Source organism: Biomphalaria glabrata, chromosome 15, assembly GCF_947242115.1.
Source record: "Biomphalaria glabrata chromosome 15, xgBioGlab47.1, whole genome shotgun sequence".
In the NCBI taxonomy this organism is placed as follows: Eukaryota; Metazoa; Mollusca; class Gastropoda; family Planorbidae; genus Biomphalaria; species Biomphalaria glabrata.
This window is the reverse complement of record NC_074725.1, coordinates 3,322,088-3,343,510: the sequence shown is the minus strand read 5'-3', so window position 1 is coordinate 3,343,510 and position 21,423 is coordinate 3,322,088. Positions and strand designations below refer to the sequence as shown.

The window sequence follows — 21,423 nt, the reverse complement described above, 5'->3', positions numbered from 1 at the left end:
CTGCTTCAAAATGTTGAATTTTATATACATTATTAAATTGTATGTTTTAAAACATTGTTAGTAAAAAGAAAACATTTTAAAAGCTGACATTATATTTGACCTTTAAAAATTCTAAATCTAGTAATATTTACATAATTTAAAAATAGATGGCATCTTTTCCAACAGTTATCCATCCTTCAAGAAATGACCTTTCCGTTTTTCATTTTGTGTTACAACGACATAGAGAACTCTATAGGTGTTTAAATAAGAAAAATTTGCATTTTTTATCCAAATAAATTTCAATTTACAGTAAAATGTTACAGTTGCATAAAATTACTAAATGATTATAAAAGTCATTATTATAACAATTTTAAAATAAAAAATAAATATGATTTTTTTTTTGACAAATTATAGTTTTAGGAATATAGTTCATTTCTGTAATTTACCATTTTTACTTTAAATATTTAGTTTATATAAATAGAAAAGCTAGAAATCCCTCTACCTTCTGATACACTTAAAGTAGTAAACCTATTAACTATGAAAGGGACAGAAGTCCCTCATAACATTCACTTGCAGTATGTAGATGATCCCAGGGTGTACAGAGTGCCTATCACCATTCCGGGGAGACGACAGCAGTGTTGGCACTGTGGACAAGACCAACACTGATCAAACCAGTGCCCAAATAGGACCACCTTGAAAGGGAAGGGGAAAATCCCGATAAAAAACAAGAGCACAATGCTAAAGGTAGGCCCACCCATGCCTCGGCCCTGAGAGGGCGAGGAAACAGTAGAAAAAAAGTACTAAAAATGAAACTCAAAAAGACACATGGTTAGAGAAATATGGGCTTACTTTGGTGGTAAACCACAAAAGGGATGGGGCCGTGGCCAACACAGATACAAGAGGTGGGGATCTCTGCCCTACAAATCCTATCGACAAGAAAAAAAACCACTAAAAAAATGAAAACGATGGGGGACAGTTCAGCTCCAACTTCCCCAACCAAATTGACAAGAAAAAGAACGCTATCCTCCTCCTCAGACGACCCTAACGGGGACACACAGCCGGAGAGGACGAATGAAGATTCTCGGTTGGAGGAAGAGAGAAGGGAAGAAGAAGGGGAGATGGGGAGAATTCTTCCGACTACTCGACTAGACTATTACATTATTTCTGAAAATGTCTTAGATTACACTGTATAGAGTTTTTTTTTTAATACGACACACATAGACGGCCAATGTATAAGAGAATATTATAAAACCTTTTAAATATTTAATACATATTGGCATGCATCTATGTGACCCTCTCAGTGACCCTAACGGCCCATTTGGGTAACGGTCCACCCGGCTTTTGACTTTGTGACATTAGGCCAGTCCGCCCCTGCTTCCGAATCGTGAAGTCTTGGTTCAGTGTCGGTTCGGAAATTGGTGAAGACTTATGATTTTAAATGCTGTATTTTTTTTTTTATTTTTTTTTTTTTGGGGCTCCCTTTGAGTCCACCCAATACTAATGAGCGCAACTCTAGATCAAGAAGTCGTCACGAATTTTCCCTCTGCGAACTCATGAATTTTAGACCCTCCACCTCCCTTGCACCTCATATAGATCTATACAAATGCAATGAGCAGTCAAATCTAGATCTATATTGATGGAGTTTATTGTGACATCCTTTTAAGTTTCTATGGAATGTTTCTAATGAAGTCATGAGATAACCATGTTTTACGGTTTTCTTCGTTATTTTGTGCACAGTTTTAATTCTACTTCCGGCTATTTCTGCTATGTATGTAAACGTTGTTTTCGATTCATGTGTGTGTAACTTAACGTAAATTAAAAAAAAAATGCCGTCTATAGAGATAGATGCTCCGAATATCGAGGATTTAAAAATCGATGAAGCTCCAGCTATTAAATCAACTGTTGGAATTATTTATCCACCTCCTGAAGTGAGGAGTATCCTTGAAAATAGATTTATTTATTACTGTACTGAGTCTTGTGAGTTGAGTGAGTGTCTCACTCTGTCAGAATCAGTGTCTGTCTCTCAAGTCTCTGACTCTGTAGTCAAAGTGTAGTGTCATACTCTGTCACTAGTGTCAACTAGATTCTAGATCTATTATTAAACTCGGTGCAGTGACACTGCAGTGTGAGTGTATGTGTAAAATTGCATTTATTCTGAAAATGTTTTGTGAATTCCAATGAATCAATGAAGAACTGCATAAAAAAAGAAATTTACATTTGTAGGTTTTTTATATTTGTGAATGTGAGAATCAGAAGTCTGCAGGATTGACTGAACAAATACTTTTTAAGTTATAAAATATCACCATCTATATTTAAGTTATTTACAATGCCAAGGCAATGATGGTTTTTAAATATGAGTGGACAGTACTACTATAGCCTTCAGGTTTTGTTTCAACGCAAGCAGTCGCTTGCGCATTCCATTATGTTCACAGTGCTAAACAGTACTTAAACATGCTCTTAAATGATTCTGTCAGCTGTGCTCATGAACTTGTGTTGAAATGTCTTTTAGTAAATGTACTGATACATACAAACTACTAGATTTCTTTGTCACACACAATAAGGGGGTAGGGGCCACTGATAGAATCAGAATTACAATGTAATACCACTAATTAAAACAAAATGATAAATGTACCTCTAGAAGCTAAGATATATTGAAGTCTAAACATTTACTACTGGCTGATAACACTTAGAAGTGAAATGGGGTGTTCTGCTTATATGCAATCAGTGTTTTATTCTTATAATAGTGAATTTTTCATCTCCACCTAAAATATTTTGCAACTTATAAATGGTAAAAATCGAATTGTGAACTTACAACATAAATCTTGCAAAATATGTAATATTAAATAGATTGCAACCTCTGGGCTTATTATAAATTAAAGATTTAAAAAAAATGGCTTTAGCCATTTGAACTTGTACCTAGTAAAAACAATCCGACATTGTTTATTTATATATATATACTATCTAGAAATATATCATAATTCTTCATTTGATTGAACGAAATTATAAAACATAAAGACAAAGAAATTATGTTGATAGCAAAAAAAAAATGTTGCAATTTGTTTCTATACTAGTAGATTTGCAATGGGTCAGATCAGCAAAATAATATCTCTATTACAAAAAGTTTGAATATCACAGTGACTTCAGAAGAAAAAGAACACGTTTGTTTGTAAAATGTTTGACATGTTTCGGTTGTTCTGTCAGAGTTGAAGATAATTTACTTCCTAGTACAAACCTCCTGCAGGATGATAGGCAGGGTATGAACTCGCGACCATCGACAAGTCCAAACAGCAATCCAGCACATGACCAGGCAGCCACCTTCAGATAGTCAGCTCAGTCACTGTGTTTTATTAAGGGTCAACTCAGTAGCCACTGATGGCAGTTGGCTACTTTTTCTATCGATCTTTCTGTTTAAGCAATCATTTAAATGGTATAAATTGTAATCATTTACTACGATTTCTACAATGTTTCATTGATTGAATCTGAATGTCACTGTTCAAGTGAGAAACTAGAATGCACATTCATGATGGGTTCTCATGAGCAACCTCACAACATATAATATACATTCGTGTGTATGTGTGTGCTTGTATATTTTTAACAATTAAATGTTTAAATTCAAGCACATATATATAAATGTTTTTTTTAACAAGCCTGTAAGACATTGTTGATAAAACAGCCAGCTTCGTTGCCCGTAATGGACCAGAGTTTGAAAACAGAATTCGGCAGAATGAGGTGAATAACCCAAAGTTTAACTTCCTACAGCCCACAGATGCATACCATGGCTATTACCAGTACAAAGTGTCAGAGTTTAAAGAGGGCAAAGGTAATCATGAACAAAATAGATATTTTTCTAGAACTTGAACTTCATAAGTTAGCTGTGTTTATTAATCTTAAGTACTTTTTTTAAAACTTGTGTTGTATATCATTTTCAAATATATATATATGTATTTCTAAATATGTATATAAGTATGTTAGACATCTGCTACTTTGACATTTGTTGCATTAGTCACTGTTATTAATTACAAATATTTGTATTCTGTTTTTCAGCTCAAGAACCTCAGGCTCCAAAGGTAAATTTAAATATTTTAATGAATTCAACCAAAAATGTTTTTAAAACATAGCAAAATAACATTATAGTGGAGCTAATTTAGTGATTTCTTTATTCGTTATATTTTTTGTTGCTAAGAAATTAGTTTACATTTATTGTTCAAGTTAAAGAAGTCACAAAATATTTTAACTATTACAAGAATCTTATAGAGGAAAATTTATTTCAAAACAATAAAAGTAAGAAAGTACTTTGTTTCTTACTTAGAACAAACACGTGGATTCCACTTCTATGCATTGATGGAATATAGCTAAGTGTTCTGTTTTCCTAGAACACTATTGAAGCAAGTGCATATTGATCAGTGACAGAATCTTAAGGAAAAAAACAACCAAGCAATGAACTTTATGAACACTTTGAATTTCCTTAGACATTTTAAAATGTATTTCTATCATATAGTCTATGAACATTTTGTAGCATGCTCAGTCTTTTCTGTTTCAATCTATTTTGTAAACAGAAGGGTCTCCGAAAACTTTCATCTCTAATAGGTATTTGTCATCATTAGGATAAAGTAAAGATGTTTGGTAATGGAGGCGCGGTGGCTGAACAGTAAAGTGTTTGGCTTCCAAACCGGGTGTCTCAGGTTCGAATCCTGGTGAAGACTTGGATTTTTTTATTTTGGGATCTTTCGGCGCCTCTGAGTCCACTCAGCTCTAATGGGTACTTGACATTAGTTGGGGAAAAGTAAAGGCGGTTGGATGTTGTGCTGGCACCCTCGTTAACCGTAGGCCACTGAAACAGATGAGCTTTACATCATCTGCCCTATAAATTGCTAGGTCTGTAAGGGGAACTGTTCCTACAGTATGTTCAGTCCGTTCTAGTATGATCTAATTGATGAGCATTGGCAGGAAAGGGAGAAAAGGGCTCCATGCTGCCTTTTAGGCTCTCAATAAATTGAACTTAAGATTGAGTCATATGAAGAATTTAATATCCCATTGATTCTGTTAACTTTTATAACCTAAACCTTCTTCTCCAGCTGACAAGTCTCTACCTTGGAGTTCGTCCAACTGAAACACAAAAAATTGTTGAAACATTTGTTCCTAAGGATCCACCTCCAGAGTTTGAGTTCATGTGTGACCCACCTTCCATCTCTGCCTATGATCTGTAAGTTTTTTTTAAAATATTATTTTCTAATTTTACATCAAATTTGGAAGTTCTTATTATTCTTCCTTCAAAACGTTTACTTCAGATTGTTATCTGTTGGAGGTGTGGTGGCTGGGTGGTAAAGGGCTTAGCTTCCAAACTGAGGGGTCCCGGGTTCAATCCTGATGAAAAATTAGATTTTTACATTTGGGATCTTTTGGGTGCCAGCTCTAATGGGTACTTTACATTAGTTTGGGAATAGTGAAGGGGGTTGGTTGTTGTGCTGGCCACATGACACCCTCGTTAACCGTGGACCACAGAAACAAATGACCTTTACATCATCTGCCCTATAGTTGGTAAGGTCTAAAAGGGGAACTTTTTTTTTTTTTTTTTGCTTATTATCTGTTAGTATTATTATTACGTCTGGAAAGTTTTATTTCAGCTTTTTATCTTCAAATTTATTTTTCTACAAATGCACATAACAAAACAGTTAGTCATAAAACTAATGAAGTAACTTAGATTCTTTTTTAAGGATTTTAATTCTGTAGGCATTTGAAGTATTTACGTTAGTAGCAATTGTTTTTTTAAGGATGTTATGTTATAGACCTATATAGTGACGCTGAGCAAATAATGATCCTAGCATAAGAAATCTGTTTCCATCACTCTTTTATTTTATAACATTCAGGGATGTGGTCAAGCTGACTGCTCAGTTTGTGGCCAGAAACGGAAGACAGTTTCTTACCACAGTCATGCAGAAGGAACAGAGGAACTATTTGTTTGACTTCTTAAGGCCTCAGCACAGTTTGTTTACATATTTCACTAAGCTGGTGGAGCAGTACACAAAGGTAATTTGCATTCAATATCTGAATAGATATAGTGTGTCTATTCTGGTTTCAAGCTATATGGTAGCTATAGGAGAACTATCAGTTTGACTTAATGAGGTTTCAGCACAGTTTGTTCACTTATATTTGGTGAATTAGGACTTCAAGGTAGTTGGCTTACCAAATGTGTTTAGGTATATAGTCTGACCTCTACATGTAGATTTTTTCAATGTGGCCAGCCACTAGTTATATTATGTCCATAACAGCCACTAGTTATAGTGTGTCCATAACAGCCACTAGTTATAGTGTGTCCATAACAGCCACTAGTTATAGTGTGTCCATAACAGCCACTAGTTATAGTGTGTCCATAACAGCCACTAGTTATAGTGTGTCCATAACAGCCACTAGTTATAGTGTGTCCATAACAGCCACTAGTTTATAGTGTGTCCATAACAGCCACTAGTTATAGTGTGTCCATAACAGCCACTAGTTATAGTGTGTCCATAACAGCCACTAGTTATAGTGTGTCCATAACAGCCACTAGTTTATAGTGTGTCCATAACAACCACTAGTTATAGTGTGTCCATAACAGCCACTAGTTATAGTGTGTCCATAACAACCACTAGTTATAGTGTGTCCATAACAACCACTAGTTATAGTGTGTTCATAACAGCCACTAGTTATAGTGTGTCCATAACAGCCACTAGTTATAGTGGGTCCATAACAACCACTAGTTATAGTGTGTCCATAACAACCACTAGTTATAGTGTGTCCATAACAGCCACTAGTTATAGTGTGTCCATAACAACCACTAGTTATAGTGTGTCCATAACAACCACTAGTTATAGTGTGTCCATAACAACCACCAGCATAATAAACACCAAATATATGTTTTTCACTTTAGCTGTCAGCTTATAAATCTCCTGATGTAACACAAAGCTGTTAACAGCGTTTGTTTGTTTGTTTGTTTTACATGTTTTGGATGTTCCATTTAGAGTTGAAGATAGTTTACTTCCTAGTCCAAACCTCTTGCAGGACGACGGGGGATGGGAGCGGGCAGGGTTTGAACCCTCGACCGTCGATAAATCCGAACGACAGTCCAGCGCGCAAACCGTTTTGACTTATAGAAAAATTACTTCTTTTAAAATATTTGCATTTCAATGACAAAATTAAGTGATTTGTATTTAAAATATTGACTAGATAATATCACAAACAAATAACATGTTGCATTGCCCTTTAGTTGAATACTATGACACATTATGGTACTCAACTTGACTCATTACCTTCTGTTCTTCTATTGTAAACAAAACATATGATTACATTGATTTTAATGTCTCCAGATTCTCATTCCACCCAAAAATTTGAAAGAAAAATTGAACAAGGAAGTCAACCACCCCAGAGAGGTGAGTAAGTGTAAAATTATGTATAAGTTTTAATGTTGAGCCAGGCTTATGAAAAGTGTTCCAGTTTAGTCAAAGTTCATAACTTGAGTTCAAAACATACATTTTTTTTTACTATAAGGATGTGCCTGAGTTAACTTCATTCCTAACATCTGTTGGGAAAAAAAATAAAGTTGGTTGATCACTGGGTTGTTTGGTATCTATTGGCCATATTTATTGTTGAACTTTACAGTACCCTTCTGCACAAACTTTTAGGTATTAGAATGTCATAAGAGAAATCAAGATGTCTATATCATTGAATTTTTTCCTAAAGTTTATCTGTCTGGCATCATTTTAAAGGCACTGAGTCCTAATGTTGTATATATATATATGTATAACTTTTATGCAGCGCTACTTTCATGGTTATAGCATGCTCCAATCTCATTTGTGGGGGGGGGGGGGGGTATCTAGGAGTTGGTTTTCCGTGCTGCCTTTAGGCGCTCAGTAAACACCGCTCTGCCCGAGTCGGGTGTGGAACCTCGAGCCCCCTTCTAGGTAGCCAAGCCAGGCCAAGTTCAAGCGCACTTGGCCTCTCGACCACGCTTCCCACCATAACTATGCGTCTATGTTACAGATTCTTGACCAAGTGAAGTATAGAGTAGACTGGGCTAAACATCAGGACAGAGAGAAGAAAAAGGAGGAAGAAGCTCTGGAGAAAGAAAGAGGTGTTGTTGTTTTCTTTTTGTCTTACTAGCTCACAGTTTAATTTTTCAAAAGAAAAAGTGAAAAACATCGTTTTAAAAAATGCTTAAATTGTAGTATTTCTGTAGTATTTTTTTTTTTAATTCATTTGTTCCTATTTGAAAACTGAGTTCTATTCTCCCAAATACATTTAGTTGAAAAAAATGTATTAGATATTTAACAGATGACTATACACTAGTAACCCCCCATAAGACAATGGCTTTGTCTGCATCAGATATGGAAAAAAATATGCAGGTTGCAACTATGTTTGCATAGTTTCGTGAAACACTGCATTCATCATTGAAATCAAAGACATTGCCATTAATTAATTAATAATGTTATTTTGCTTAAAATAGTATTTAATTATTTACCTACTCACTTAGTTATCCACGTTTTTTTAAAGTATTGACCGCTACAAATGTATCAAGTAACTTTAATGGTTAACTTAAAAGCTGCTCTGAGCAGAGAGAATTATAAACATGGGGTTGTTGTCAACACAACTTATGGTATTCTTTGTGTGTTCATCCAGCTTGTTGATAGACTTTGATTAGACGCCACCTTATATTTTTAATTGATTGGTACTGTTACTAATATGTCATGAATCTGTTGTTTTTTTTGTCCTAGTTGCCTATGCCCAGATTGATTGGCATGACTTTGTTGTGGTAGAGACAGTAGACTTTCAACCAACAGAAATTGGTAACAAAAAAAACCCAACTACTTTCTTCTTTCATTAAACATAGAATAATATCCAGTATGTACAATAAACTGTACGAGAAGATTATTCAGACAAAATAAATGTATAATATGTTTTAAATCTTCACAAAACTTTGTTTTCATAGGTAATTTACCACCTCCAACAACGCCGGAAGAAGTTGGAGCTCGTATTCTACAGATGGAACGATTTGTTAGGGGAGAGATTCCAGTAAGTTGATAATTCATTTGGTGTTGATCTTTTCTTTTCATACAGTTTAATTATTAAATTACAACCACAATGAAAAAATCAGAACAGCTTCAAGTGGTTTTTACGTAGTATGGTTCAGTGGGTCGGGATCACTTGTTGCCAAAGACTTGAAGCATTAGCTTCATTAGATTATCATTGCTTCTTTCAATAACGTTCAAATGTTGTTCCAAAGATTGATGATGCTGTGGAGATGGAGGTGGAATCTGAAGGAGAGGACGATGAGGAGTCTGATGAGGATGATAGAGAGATAGCAAGGGCAGCACGTCCAATGACAGATGGGGTATCCCAGGTATCTTTTTTAATTTGAGTCTCTTTTAGATTTGATTTTATATAATGTACACATACTATTTTTTTTCAAATAATAAAACAAGAATAGATATGACTAAGAAATAATATGTAAATGTATGGTTATGAAAATCTGCTGTTAGCAATTCGCAGCAATTCACAGTGACAAAAATAAATACACATAGGTTAATTTAATGTTGAATAACTTGTATGGCTATACAATTGAATTTTTTATATTTACATATTCAGCTTGAAAAAACGTCTGTTTCTCTTTTGCCATCAATGTAGCCTTTTAATCCAGCGACTCTCAAACAGCAGCATCTTATCCCCACACTTGATTGCTCATTTCCCTACAACTCTCCCTTCCCACCATGCTTTCACTTTCATTTCCCCAAAACTTTATAATGAGCTGGTTAATGACACATAACTATGAGTTTAGCTACATACACACCTGTCACATTTTTACAGAGCTTTATTTTTAGAGATAAGTCTTCTGATAGTATTTAAACCACTGATTTAAAGTGAGAAGACCCTTGGATCTTTTCCTTACTGTGCATCTCTAGCATCTGACAAAGACATCTGAAAATTTACTTAACACTTGGGAAAGAAAAATTTCTTAGGAAAATCTATGGTGCCATACACAGGGTTCGTAGCTACCTTGAAAACCTGGAAAACACCTTGAATTTCATATTAAATTCAAGGCCTTGAAAAAGCCTTGAATTTCGTAAAAAAAACGGGAAAAAACCTTGAATTTTAAAACTGGACCTTGAGTTCTTTCCCTCCCGATACCTGGTGTTTATTTTCGTATTTTCCCCGGTTACAATGAGCTGACCAGTGACGACGCGTCTACACCGCCTTTCACCCACTTGTGAAGCGCGACCTCGTGATTGAAAACGACCTTGGCTCAAGCAAGCATTTCACTTAGCAATGTTTTCCTTTCACTGTTACGACTGAAGACGCGCTAGATCTAGTCTGTAGTGACTATTGTCTATAACTAGAGCAATTAGCAGCCTAATGTGAAGGCTACACCCCTCCGGGCCCTCCCTCGCCGAAAATCTTCTTCTTGTAACAGTAAGAGTCACTTCGCGTGGAAAGTCCGTATATCATCTTATCTTTGTGTCTTTCTGAGTATTGTATTAGATTTTGTATTTGGAGATTATGATTCAGTGTTTAAGTATAATTGCTACCGGTACTTTACTTTTGAATCTTCTCACCATCCATCCTTCTCATCTAGCTAGAAATAGTATCTAAATTTAGATCTTAGTTAGATCTAGTTAAGATAATTCGCGCTTAACATGAAAACTCAGTGAATTTTAGTTAATTTAAGGATCTAGACACAGGTACATCTAATGTCTAGATTGCTCTAGAAATACACTAGATTTACGCTAAATCACTGGAATCTAGTGAAGATAATTCTCTCACAGCCGTTAAAAGTCTGCGAAGTTTAGTGACATTGAGTTAGAATCTATAGAGTCTAGATCTACGATAGATTCAGTGAAGATAATTCGCACACAGCCGTGAAAAGTCCGCCAATGTAGTGACTTAATTAGATCTAGACTGTAGAAGCAGTGACAGCCGTGAAAAGTCCGCGACGTTAGTGACTTAGATCTAGACTCTAGATTTACGGTAGATTCAATGAAAATAATTCGCACACAGCCGTGAAAAGTCCGCGAAGTTAATGACTTAGATCTAGACTCTAGATTTACTGTAGATTCAGTGAAAATAATTCACACACAGCTGTGAAAATTCCGCGAAGTTAGTGATTTAGATCTAGACTCTAGATTTACGGTAGATTCAGTGAAAATAATTCGCACACAGCCGTGAAAAGTCCACGAATTTTAGGGACTAGATTTATGTTGATTCAGTGAAGATAATTCGAAAAAGTCCGCGAATTTAGTGACTTAGACTTAGATCGAGACTTAATTTACGCTAATCCAATAGAATAGAGTGAAGATAATTCTCTCACAGCCGTGAAAAGTCCGCGAATTTAGTGACTTAAATTTAGATCTACTGTAGATTTAACGAAAATATTTCGCACACAGCTGTAGAAAAGCCCGTAGAGTTATTTTGGTTAAAACTGATGGAAAGCAAGTCAACTGCTATAGTAAGAATGAAATATTTTTTTTACAAATCTATGTCAATTTAAGAAAATTTCCAACTTCAGATTGCAACAGTTTTAGCTGAATTACATCTCATATTTTAAAAAAGTTATTCTTCTGTAATGCAAGCTTGTGTGTGTTTTTAAATGTATTAGTAAAGTTTCCCTTTTCAGACCTTGCGATCTATGGGGCAGATGATGTTAAGGTCATCTGTTTCTTGTGAGCAGGGTGTTAAGTGGCCAGCACAACGACCAACCGCCTTTACTTCCCCCAACTAAAGTCAGGTACCCACTAGAGTTGGGTTGACTCAGGGGGGCCCTAAAAATCCAGAAATTCAAAATCCCGGTCTTCACCAGGATTCGAACCCAGAACCTCAGGTTCGGAAGCCAAGCGCTTAACCATTCGACCACCGTGCCCCCTTTTAAATGTATGTAAAAAGTTGTATGTAAATATTTATACATATATATTGCTTGCTATGGTGCGATGCATACCTTGAAAATCTAAAACTCTACCTTGAATACCTGGAAAATACCTGGAAAATCATTCATGAAATGAACCCTGCATACAGGATGAAACAGGGTGGAGGACACGCACTAACCATGAGTTATATCAATTATATGAAGACCCACCAATAGTGAACAAAATAAAAAAGAACAGACTACGTTGGGCAGGTCACCTTGAAAGAATGTCAGACAACAGAGGGGCGAAAATCGTATACAGGCAAAAACCAAAAGGCAGGCGACCCAAAGGCAGACCCCGAATGCGATGGATAGATGACGTGGAAGCAGATCTGAAGCAGCTTGGGGTTAGGGCGTGGAGACGAAAGGCCCAGGAGAGATCTGAATGGAAGGATGTGTTAAAGCAGGCCAGAGCCCTCCATGGGCTGTAGCGCCACTGGGATGGATGGATGGATAAGTATTAAGAAATATTTTCTTGTTTACATCAAATTAATACATGATTAGCAAGTGCTTTGTAGGCGGCAGCTGGGGCTAAGGGAAATACTGCATTCCTCAATAATCTTTGGACTTGAAGACAAGCCTTTTTATTATTATTATAATTATTAGTAGTGGTATTATTAGCAAGTGCTTTATTGATCACTGGTATGTTTGCTTTCTAAAGGACATGGAAGAATCAGAAGAGGATTCAGAGGAAGAAGATGAAACACCAAGAGGAAGACTTGCGCCACCGCCACCACCCCCTCCCCCACCTCCAAAGGAGGCTCCTCCACCTCCACTTCCTCCTGCTCCAGAGCGAGTGGTTATCAAAAAGGACTACAATCCAAAAGGTAGACATTTTCAATGTGGTCATTTCTTTTTTTTTTTCCAAGACTTGCTTAGTATAGTGCATCTTTTATGTTATAGCATGCTGAATGTGCTATGGTCCAATCTCTTTTGTAAACTTAGGGAAGTGGGTTTCTGTGCTGCAATTAGGCATTCAGCAAACACAATTCAGCATGAGTCAGGATTTGAACTCAGCCTCCTTGTAATGTACCCAAGTGGTTAATGTCACTTAGCCACACATCCTACTGAGTGTTAAGAGATTGCAGTTTTAGAAACTTACTTGAAGATTTGGGTATCATTCAGTTTTAGAAAAGATTGTTTAATTTCCTTTTGAGTATGTTGCTTGGATCAGTTAAGGCAGTGATGCCCAACCTAATTCGATCTGCGGACCATTTTAATTTCTAACACTAGTGCTGTGGGCCACATGATGGAAAAGATGCACAAAAGTAATGAAATTGACCTGAAACTCTTTTATTTGAGATCCGAGGATCTAGTACTTACACTGAATTATTGGGATATATTTGAATTTTCTCTGTACGCTTCAGAAAATTGCGTAAGTTCTGTTTATGTTTCGTTGTTATTGGTTTTTAATACACTACTCTTTCTTTATAAAAACAAACATATTGGCTAGCATGGTATGATATTCTACAAAAAGGTAAAGATCCGTTCACTTTTCCAAGTAGATTCTATATTCTGAGTCCTATTTCATGAACACACTAATGTTAAATGCCTTGGTACGAATCCATTAGGCCTAACTTAGGTAAAGATAATTTTCAAAACGTTTTTAGGGTGGGAAGGGGGGATTTTCTATATTTTGTGCCGGCATTTTGGTGGGCCGGAAGGAAGCACATCACGGGCCAGATCTGGCCCTCAGGCTGTATTTTGGGCATCATTGAGTTAAGGGATCAAAACACTTAAACCAAAAAATGATAGTCTTGACTTGGACTTCCTAGAAGTGAGACCAAGGTGTGTGCAAACTATGAACTAGTTTTAGACTGATATTGCTGGCCTTACATAATCCAGGTCAGATGGATAATATAAAAGGAACTAGCCAATGGATTGCAGGCTGGGTTTGTTTGGGAGGAAGGCTAGTTTCAATGCAGTGTCAGAAATTTAAAAGAAAATAGAAATAAAAAGATGATCAGTTCTCTTTTTTTAGGTAATATTTTGGAAACATTAATTCAATTTAAAAATATTAATATATATATGTAATAGAAAGACATGAATTTATTTCTTTTGACTCGGTTGTCTGAGCCTAACAGCTTTATCTTTTTTTTTACAGCCAAGCCAGCCCCGCCAGCGGAGCCTAGTCCTGACCAATTTATGATTTCTCCAATCACTGGTGAGAAAATCCCGGCACACAAAGTCCAGGAACACATGCGTATCGGTGAGTTCAACACAAATGTTTATTTCTAGTTTCTGAGAAGCACAAAATGTGTTACAGCTCTTATCAAACTTGGTGAATGGCCAGCTAAGTAATGTTGACTTTGCCTTGATGAGAAAAAAATTAATGTTTCCTTGTTTTAAGAGTATGGAAATTTCAGAAACTTTGTCTAGATCAGCCCTGACTCCATATGTTAGCCTAATGACATACCATATGTCTGAGCAAAATTTTGTGGTACATTTTCCAAGTATTTTATATTTTCAAACTTTTTTGCATATTTATTACATTTTTAAAATTGGAAATTGATATTTTTTTGTTAAAATCAATTCTTCCTTTTGTTACGGTTGTTTTTTACATTTACAATTTATTCGCTGAATAAATGAAATTTTATTTTCTTTGTAAATGGTTTAGCAATTTAAGATTAATAAATGACCATAACTATTGTTTTTTATATCTACCTGTAAGGTTTGTTGGATCCCAAATGGATGGAGGATCGTCAGCGGTCACTTGCAGATAAATCTGACCAGGAGGAGGTATTTGCTCCTGGCTCTGCCATAGACTCGAACCTCAAATTGTTGGCCGAGAGACGTACAGATATTTTCGGTATTGGTACTGAAGAAACGCAGATTGGTAAAAAGGTAATAATTTAATTATTCCTTATTGTTGTTTTTTTATTCAAAATATGGGATGATTTGCATGAATCGATACACCCCAGTTATGACACTATGCCCAGAGTGTGATATTGAGTTCCAAAAAATGTGCAATTTTTGTTTCAAGGTCTAAACTTTGTGATAGTTTATATGAAAAATCAGACTGGAATCAAATTCCATTTGTATAAAACATCTACCCAAATAACCGAAAAGTGAATGCTCTTCATGATGTTCACAATTTGTATTCTGTATAAACCAGTCTAAAACCTAAGTTTTAAAGTTCTTTAGATTGAGTTGATTTGATGTTCTTACTTGATGTCAGATTGGTGAAGAAGAAAAGAAAGAGACTAAAGTGGTTTGGGATGGACACACAGCATCCATGGAGAAAGTGTCTCAGCTGGCAAGAGAAAACATTTCCATTGAAGAGCAGATTGCCACCATACATAGAGCCAAAGGGCTAGTGTAAGTAGAAATGTTCAAGTCTCATTTTATAGATATGTTTTTTTTAGTTCAGTAACCAGAGTTGGGAAAGTTTTTACTCTGCATATTCACAAATAGATCAGCACTTAATCTATGGTCATGTATGGTACATTTTTTGTTGCTGGAATGTGGGATACATTTCTAGTTGACACAAGACTTTAATTAGATAATACAGAACGGAAAAGATATATAATAAACTATGTTCTTAACCATTGTTGTTTTTGAAAAGAGAAGTTTAATTTTGCTCATCAAGCTTTCAATCGATGCATAAAAGTTAGAGATTTTGGCACGTCGGCACAATTTAGGCCATGTTGTGCCCGTGCCAAAACTCAAACTCACCCAGGGTCGACACTATCGAACAGTGTTTTTAAGTTGATGGCTCTAAAAAAATTTCCCCTAATATCCTGGTATCTGGGGCAATCAAGAGGATATATGCATGAAAGAACCAGTTTTTAAAAAAAGTAATTATTTTGTTGGAATGTGCTTTAAAAAATTTACTTAATGTTATTCATATTCCATAAATCGATTCAAGAGGTTGTTGCTTTTTTTTTAACTAATGGAAATGTTAAACTATATCATCAGACTGAGTCCAGTACTTCTTTACATTAGTTTGAGGAGGGGGGGGGGGGAATACTTTTAGTCACAGTTACAGTTTCATTAGTCTTTGATTAGATTTAGTTTCAATATTCACTCATGTATTCTTTTTTTTTTTTAATTCAACATCAAAACATTTTATTCTATTTGTGCCCAACTTGATACTGGGTTTTATACACCATAGCCTAGAATAGTCAGTAGTTGTGCATGTTTGAATGTCATTTGATATCTCATTTATATTGCTCTGTACAGGCACGATGAGGAGAAAGAAAAAATTGGACCTGCTGTGCCTAAAGTTGCCCCGCCACTGCCCCCTCCTCCGCCATCAGCGGGGACCAATGCTCCGCCACCGCCCCCTGTGGCTGCCATAGTTCCCCCACCTCCTCCTGCCCCTCCCCAGCAGTTACGCCCTGCCATGCCTCCCATGGCCCACCCCATGATAGCTGGGCCTCCCATAGGCATGCCTCCTATGATGGTTGTTCCACCAAGGCCTCCGATGATGATGGGTAAGTCCTTGAACTTCCATTAATTGAGCTTAGAGTTGGTTGGTCAAAAGGTCAAACTATTAGAAAAGCTTAATTGTAAAAATCATTATGCTAAAGTCAATACAAATTTATTCAATGTCTAAAAACAGTTGTAGGTCTTGAAACTTTATTATGCTTCATAAGTAAAATATGTATTCGAATGTTTTTAACAATGTTAGATACTTTTATGACACTAATTACTCTTTAAGGTATGGCTCGACCACCAATGATGGCCCCAATGGGAATGGCCATGCCGCCCTCAGCTCCTATGATGGCCCCTGCTATCCCCATAAGACCTCCTGGTATTGGCGGTGCACCAGTCCCCACAGAGGAGCCACCAAGCAAGAAACAGAAGACAGAAGAAAATCTGATCCCAGAAGATGTCTTCCTGCAAACTCACAAGGTGAGTTTTATTTAAGCACTAGGAGTTAGTCTTTCATTGGAGGATGATATGTTAGTGTAGGAAAGGCAGCTGCAGTATTGGTTAGAACTTATCAAAAGCAGGTATTGAAAGCTTACATACAGGAATGAAATGCATGCTTTCAGCACCATACTAAGTACAATTCTTTGTTTTGCAAAGTTTTAACAATATAGTCATGTGTATAGAGATGGCTAGTTGAATATTTTTCCTTTAAACATTGATTAAAATGACTCATAAATCAAAGAAATTTGTTGACAATGTGAAAGCTTGCTATGTCCTTTCTTAATCATTTTGTGATCAAGCAGCAAATATTCAACCTATTACTTTGCTATATTTCATCATTAAAAAAGTATCTTGTACAAGTAGTCCTATTATATATTCTAGATTTATGCATCATTCATTACTTCAGTGCTTAGCTTCACAATTATATTTTATAAACTAGCCAATGTTATACACTTTAAGTTTTAAAAAAAAAAAGAACATACAAATTCACAAATTATTTCTTAAATTTTCAAATCTTGATTTTTGTCTTTGATCTTCTGGAACTAATGTATGTAATATTTGTATCTCAGGGCAATGTCAAGGTCCAGGTGATGGTCCCCAATATTGCAGACAAACCAGAGTTAAACTTGAAGGGACAAAAGCTGGAGTTCACCTTGCCCATCACAGACTCAGTAAGTCTCATCATTCTAACTCTCTACACTGTGGAACTTCATTTTGTGCTTAGAACTAGTATCTTTTTGTTCCTTGCACTCGATGATAGACAAATCTACCAAATAGCCACATCACGTATTTATTGTTCAACTCTTCTGCTGATACAAATCTACCAAATAGCCACATCACGTATTTATTGTTCAACTCTTCTGCTGATACAAATCTACCAAATATCCACATCACGTATTTATTGTTCAACTCTTCTGCTGATACAAATCTACCAAATATCCACATCACGTATTTATTGTTCAACTCTTCTGCTGATACAAATCTACCAAATAGCTACATCACATATTTATTGTTCAACTCTTCTGCTGATACAAATCTACCAACTAGCTACATCACATATTTATTGTTCAACTATTCTGCTGATACAAATCTACCAAATAGCTACATCACATATTTATTGTTCAACTCTTCTGCTGATACAAATCTATCAAATATACACATCACGTATTTATTGTTCAACTCTTCTGCTGATACAAATCTACCAAATATCCACATCACGTATTTATTGTTCAACTCTTCTGCTGATACAAATCTACCAAATATCCACATCACGTATTTATTGTTCAACTCTTCTGCTGATACAAATCTACCAAATATCCACATCACGTATTTATTGTTCAACTCTTCTGCTGATACAAATCTACCAAATATCCACATCACGTATGTATTGTTCAACTCTTCTGCTGATACAAATCTACCAAATATCCACATCACGTATTTATTGTTCAACTCTTCTGCTGATACAAATCTATCAAATATCCACATCACGTATTTATTGTTCAACTCTTCTGCTGATACAAATCTACCAAATATCCACATCACGTATTTATTGTTCAACTCTTCTGCTTAGGTGTCTGTTCTTAAAGTCAAGTTACATGAAACACTTGGACTGGCCGCGGGCAAACAGAAACTTCAGTATGAGGTAAGTGAAGAGTAGCATGCTGATACATAAACAAGTTCCAGGGAAAAATAGGTTGACTCTGGGTCTCAGTTTTATGAATGTTTGGTTTCTAAATTATTTATTCCCACCCACTACTACTAGTCTAGACATAGATGTTTGAAGTTATTAATTGTTAAGTCTAAATATTTTGTAGTTATACATTAGTAGTTGAAAGTTCAGTTCAAATCTTGTCCAATAAAATAACTAAGAGTTTTATTCTTACTATATTAGCTGTAGAGAGGCACATAGGTTAAATATCCATATGTAGCAACTGAAGTGCATTATTGAAAACTTTATTCAAAGTGAAGTGCTTTGAAAAAGTTGATATTACAACAGAAGGAAGGCATTGAAGATACAGCCCTCGAGCAATTGCGAGAGTAAAGGATAGAAAAATTTCTCTCTGTACAGCAACATCTACTTTAACCTTTTTTCTGTGACACCACTCAAACAAAAACACATGTACCGGAAGCTCAAAATTGGAACCAGTGAAATCTGCCCATGTGGAGTATCACCAGAGAATGCAGACCACGTCCTCCAAAACTGCTCTCTTTACCAAGAGGCCCGTATAAGACATTGGCCCCAAATCACCCCAATAGAAAGAAAACTGTATGGAGAGCTCCCTGATTTGGAAACCACTGTGCAGTTCATCTCATGTATTGGTCTACTCATCTGAACACTCCAACATAACAATGAGAATGAAGAAGAAGAACTCAAACAAATATTTACATTTACCATTGGGTCATTATGTAATTTATAGAATAGGGATTTATAACTGCAAACCAAATACAACAAATGTTTGTCCCTTGAAAAAAAATGTGAATGCCTTTTAACTCTTCCTTCCACCGAGGGGGTTTTAGACATTTATTTTTTTTTCCAGACACCAGACAGTTTGGTTTCCAGTATTTCTATATTTTTAATATTTATTTATCCCTCTTTCTTCTTGATAAGTCGAATGGAAATAATTATTCCTTCATGAGTTGTTTTTTGTTTTTTTTTTAATTATCTTGACATTCTTCTCCCTTGAGTTTATTTTTATATGTGACAGAGTCCCTAAGTCTTAAAAATATCATCAACACAAAATTGGAAAGTTGGCAAAGCAGATTCATAGTTATAGATAATTTAGTAAGATAATTGGAATTATTTTCAAATCTGTTATCCCATCTTCAGAAAGAAATATCTGACCTTTCTAAATGTGAATATTTAATGCCTGTTTGTACTTGCAGGGCATGTTTATCAAGGATTCCAACAGCTTAGCTTTCTATAATTTCCTGAACGGTGCCACAGTTCAACTGCAGTTGAAAGAGAGAGGTGGGCGCAAGAAGTAGATTATATTCAACTCAGTAGAGGCCTCAGCAAACTTGTATTGGACTGTTGTTGTTTTTTTTTTTTTTTGCTAATAAATATTTAAAATTTTCATATAGTATTTGTCTTTTTTTTTAATTCAAGAAATTTGGCAAGATTGACATTTATCATGAATAGAAATTCTGCATGTTTTAATGTAGATTAAGCCAGAGCTAAAAGAACTTCACAGATCTCACTAGCTAATTCTGTCTCTGTGTGTGCTGCTTATCTGGCAAGGTGTTTATTAAAAATCAACAAAGTATTCCAGTTAAGAAAATAAATAACTACACAGATTACTCTGATTAGAGGCGCAGTGGTTAATTGGTAAAGCCCTTAGCTTCCAATCCTGAAGTCAGGAATTTTTAATTTCAGGATCTTAAGGGCTCCACCCAGCTCTGCATGCTATTTTTAACTTTTCAAATTTATCACTTGGGAATGCTGAGATATACTAAAAGATGTTTTAGAGGCAAAGATGACAAATATACTGGGTACATAGAGTTAATCTTTTTTTTTTTATAGGGAGTATGCATAATAAGTTTGTATTTAGAAGTTGAAATAGGCAGTTTTATTTTGTCCTCCTTGCTTGTGCTGTTTAAATTGATTCTCCAAAAGTGTACTCTGTTGTTTATACATTTATATATGTGTTTATTTTATTTAAATACATTTAATAAAGTTTGTTATTAACTTGATGAAAGCAGTGAGGAGCAGAAGAGCATGTCATTTTCCATGGCAGTGAAAAGTTGGCCCCAACACAAAATTTAGTTTCATACAATTTCTAAAATTCAAAATTATGTACAATAGTACTTTTTAACATCTTTAAACAAGTACCACTAGGTGATGACCAGTCCACTGAAGAACCACATTAATTTTTCTCGACAGTCTGGAGCATTTTTCTTTTGATGCTAGCAATGAAGGAACATATTACTTAATTCTGTTAACTCCCTGGGGAGCATAGGGCTGCAACCACACCAACAACACCTCTCCACTGAACTCAGTCTGAGAAGCTTTTGTCATCTGCTCCCATGTCATTCCAGTATCCTCATCTTCACTGATGACAGACCTCTTCCAGGTTTGCATGACCTGCCCAAAGGAACGTATGAGGCCTGCAAACACTTGTCAGTTACATAACATTTTCTGAACACTGCCTGCCCTGTTTGCTTTGAGCTGTGTTGGTAAAGATGGCTTCCTACACTTGTTTGAAAGAACCATGTGCAAATAGTTTTCTCTTTACTTGCAATAAGGTGCAGCGTTCATTGTCTTCGTTGGTGGTCTGTCTTTCAATGTTGTCCTGGCATCAGAGTCAACTTGCCCCCCTGCTTTGTGATTCTTAACATTTATATGTTGGCACTTTCCTGATATTGACTTCGTCCTCCTTAAAGGGACTGCATGTGGTAAAACTTCACTAAGATTAGAAACACACCACTTTCTTGGAGGCAAACACTGGAACTCACTGAAGAAATGAGAGAAGAAAAAAGCCAAACTGGCAAGCAACTGGTCTTACCTCCTTTCTCAATTTTTATTAATCTACAACTAGGGTTATTAATTAAAAGCAGACATTTTAATTATTTTGGTTCTTGGTTTTGGATTGTTCACATACCTAGAGATAAACTTGGAGAGGGGAAAAACAGATCGATAAGTG

General features: G+C 35.7%; 1 protein-coding gene across 1 annotated transcript; it reads left to right on the top strand.

Moving 5' to 3' along the window:
• The first annotated feature begins 1,722 nt into the window (after positions 1–1,722).
• LOC106061005 (splicing factor 3A subunit 1-like) lies at positions 1,723–19,857 on the top strand. Its single transcript, XM_056012541.1, has 19 exons — positions 1,723–1,914; positions 3,635–3,799; positions 4,024–4,046; positions 5,055–5,182; positions 5,847–6,006; positions 7,323–7,385; positions 7,996–8,086; positions 8,727–8,798; positions 8,942–9,024; positions 9,236–9,352; positions 12,567–12,732; positions 14,010–14,114; positions 14,577–14,749; positions 15,084–15,223; positions 16,088–16,341; positions 16,569–16,762; positions 17,353–17,454; positions 18,354–18,425; positions 19,667–19,857. The coding sequence occupies exons 1-19, from the start codon at positions 1,806–1,808 to the stop codon at positions 19,766–19,768; spliced, it is 2,319 nt and encodes a 772-aa protein (XP_055868516.1). The 5' UTR covers positions 1,723–1,805; the 3' UTR covers positions 19,769–19,857.
• The last annotated feature ends 1,566 nt before the right edge of the window (positions 19,858–21,423 follow it).

What these genes read in the sequence shown, in the direction of transcription:
- LOC106061005 (XM_056012541.1), top strand. Translation starts at nt 1,806, where the DNA reads ATGCCGTCTATAGAGATAGATGCTCCGAATATCGAGGATTTAAAAATC. An exon ending in AGCTCTGGAGAAAGAAAGAG is followed by an intron (nt 8,087 to 8,726) that starts GTGTTGTTGTTT and finishes TTTTTGTCCTAG; the next exon opens with TTGCCTATGCCCAGATTGAT. An exon ending in CTTTCAACCAACAGAAATTG is followed by an intron (nt 8,799 to 8,941) that starts GTAACAAAAAAA and finishes TTGTTTTCATAG; the next exon opens with GTAATTTACCACCTCCAACA.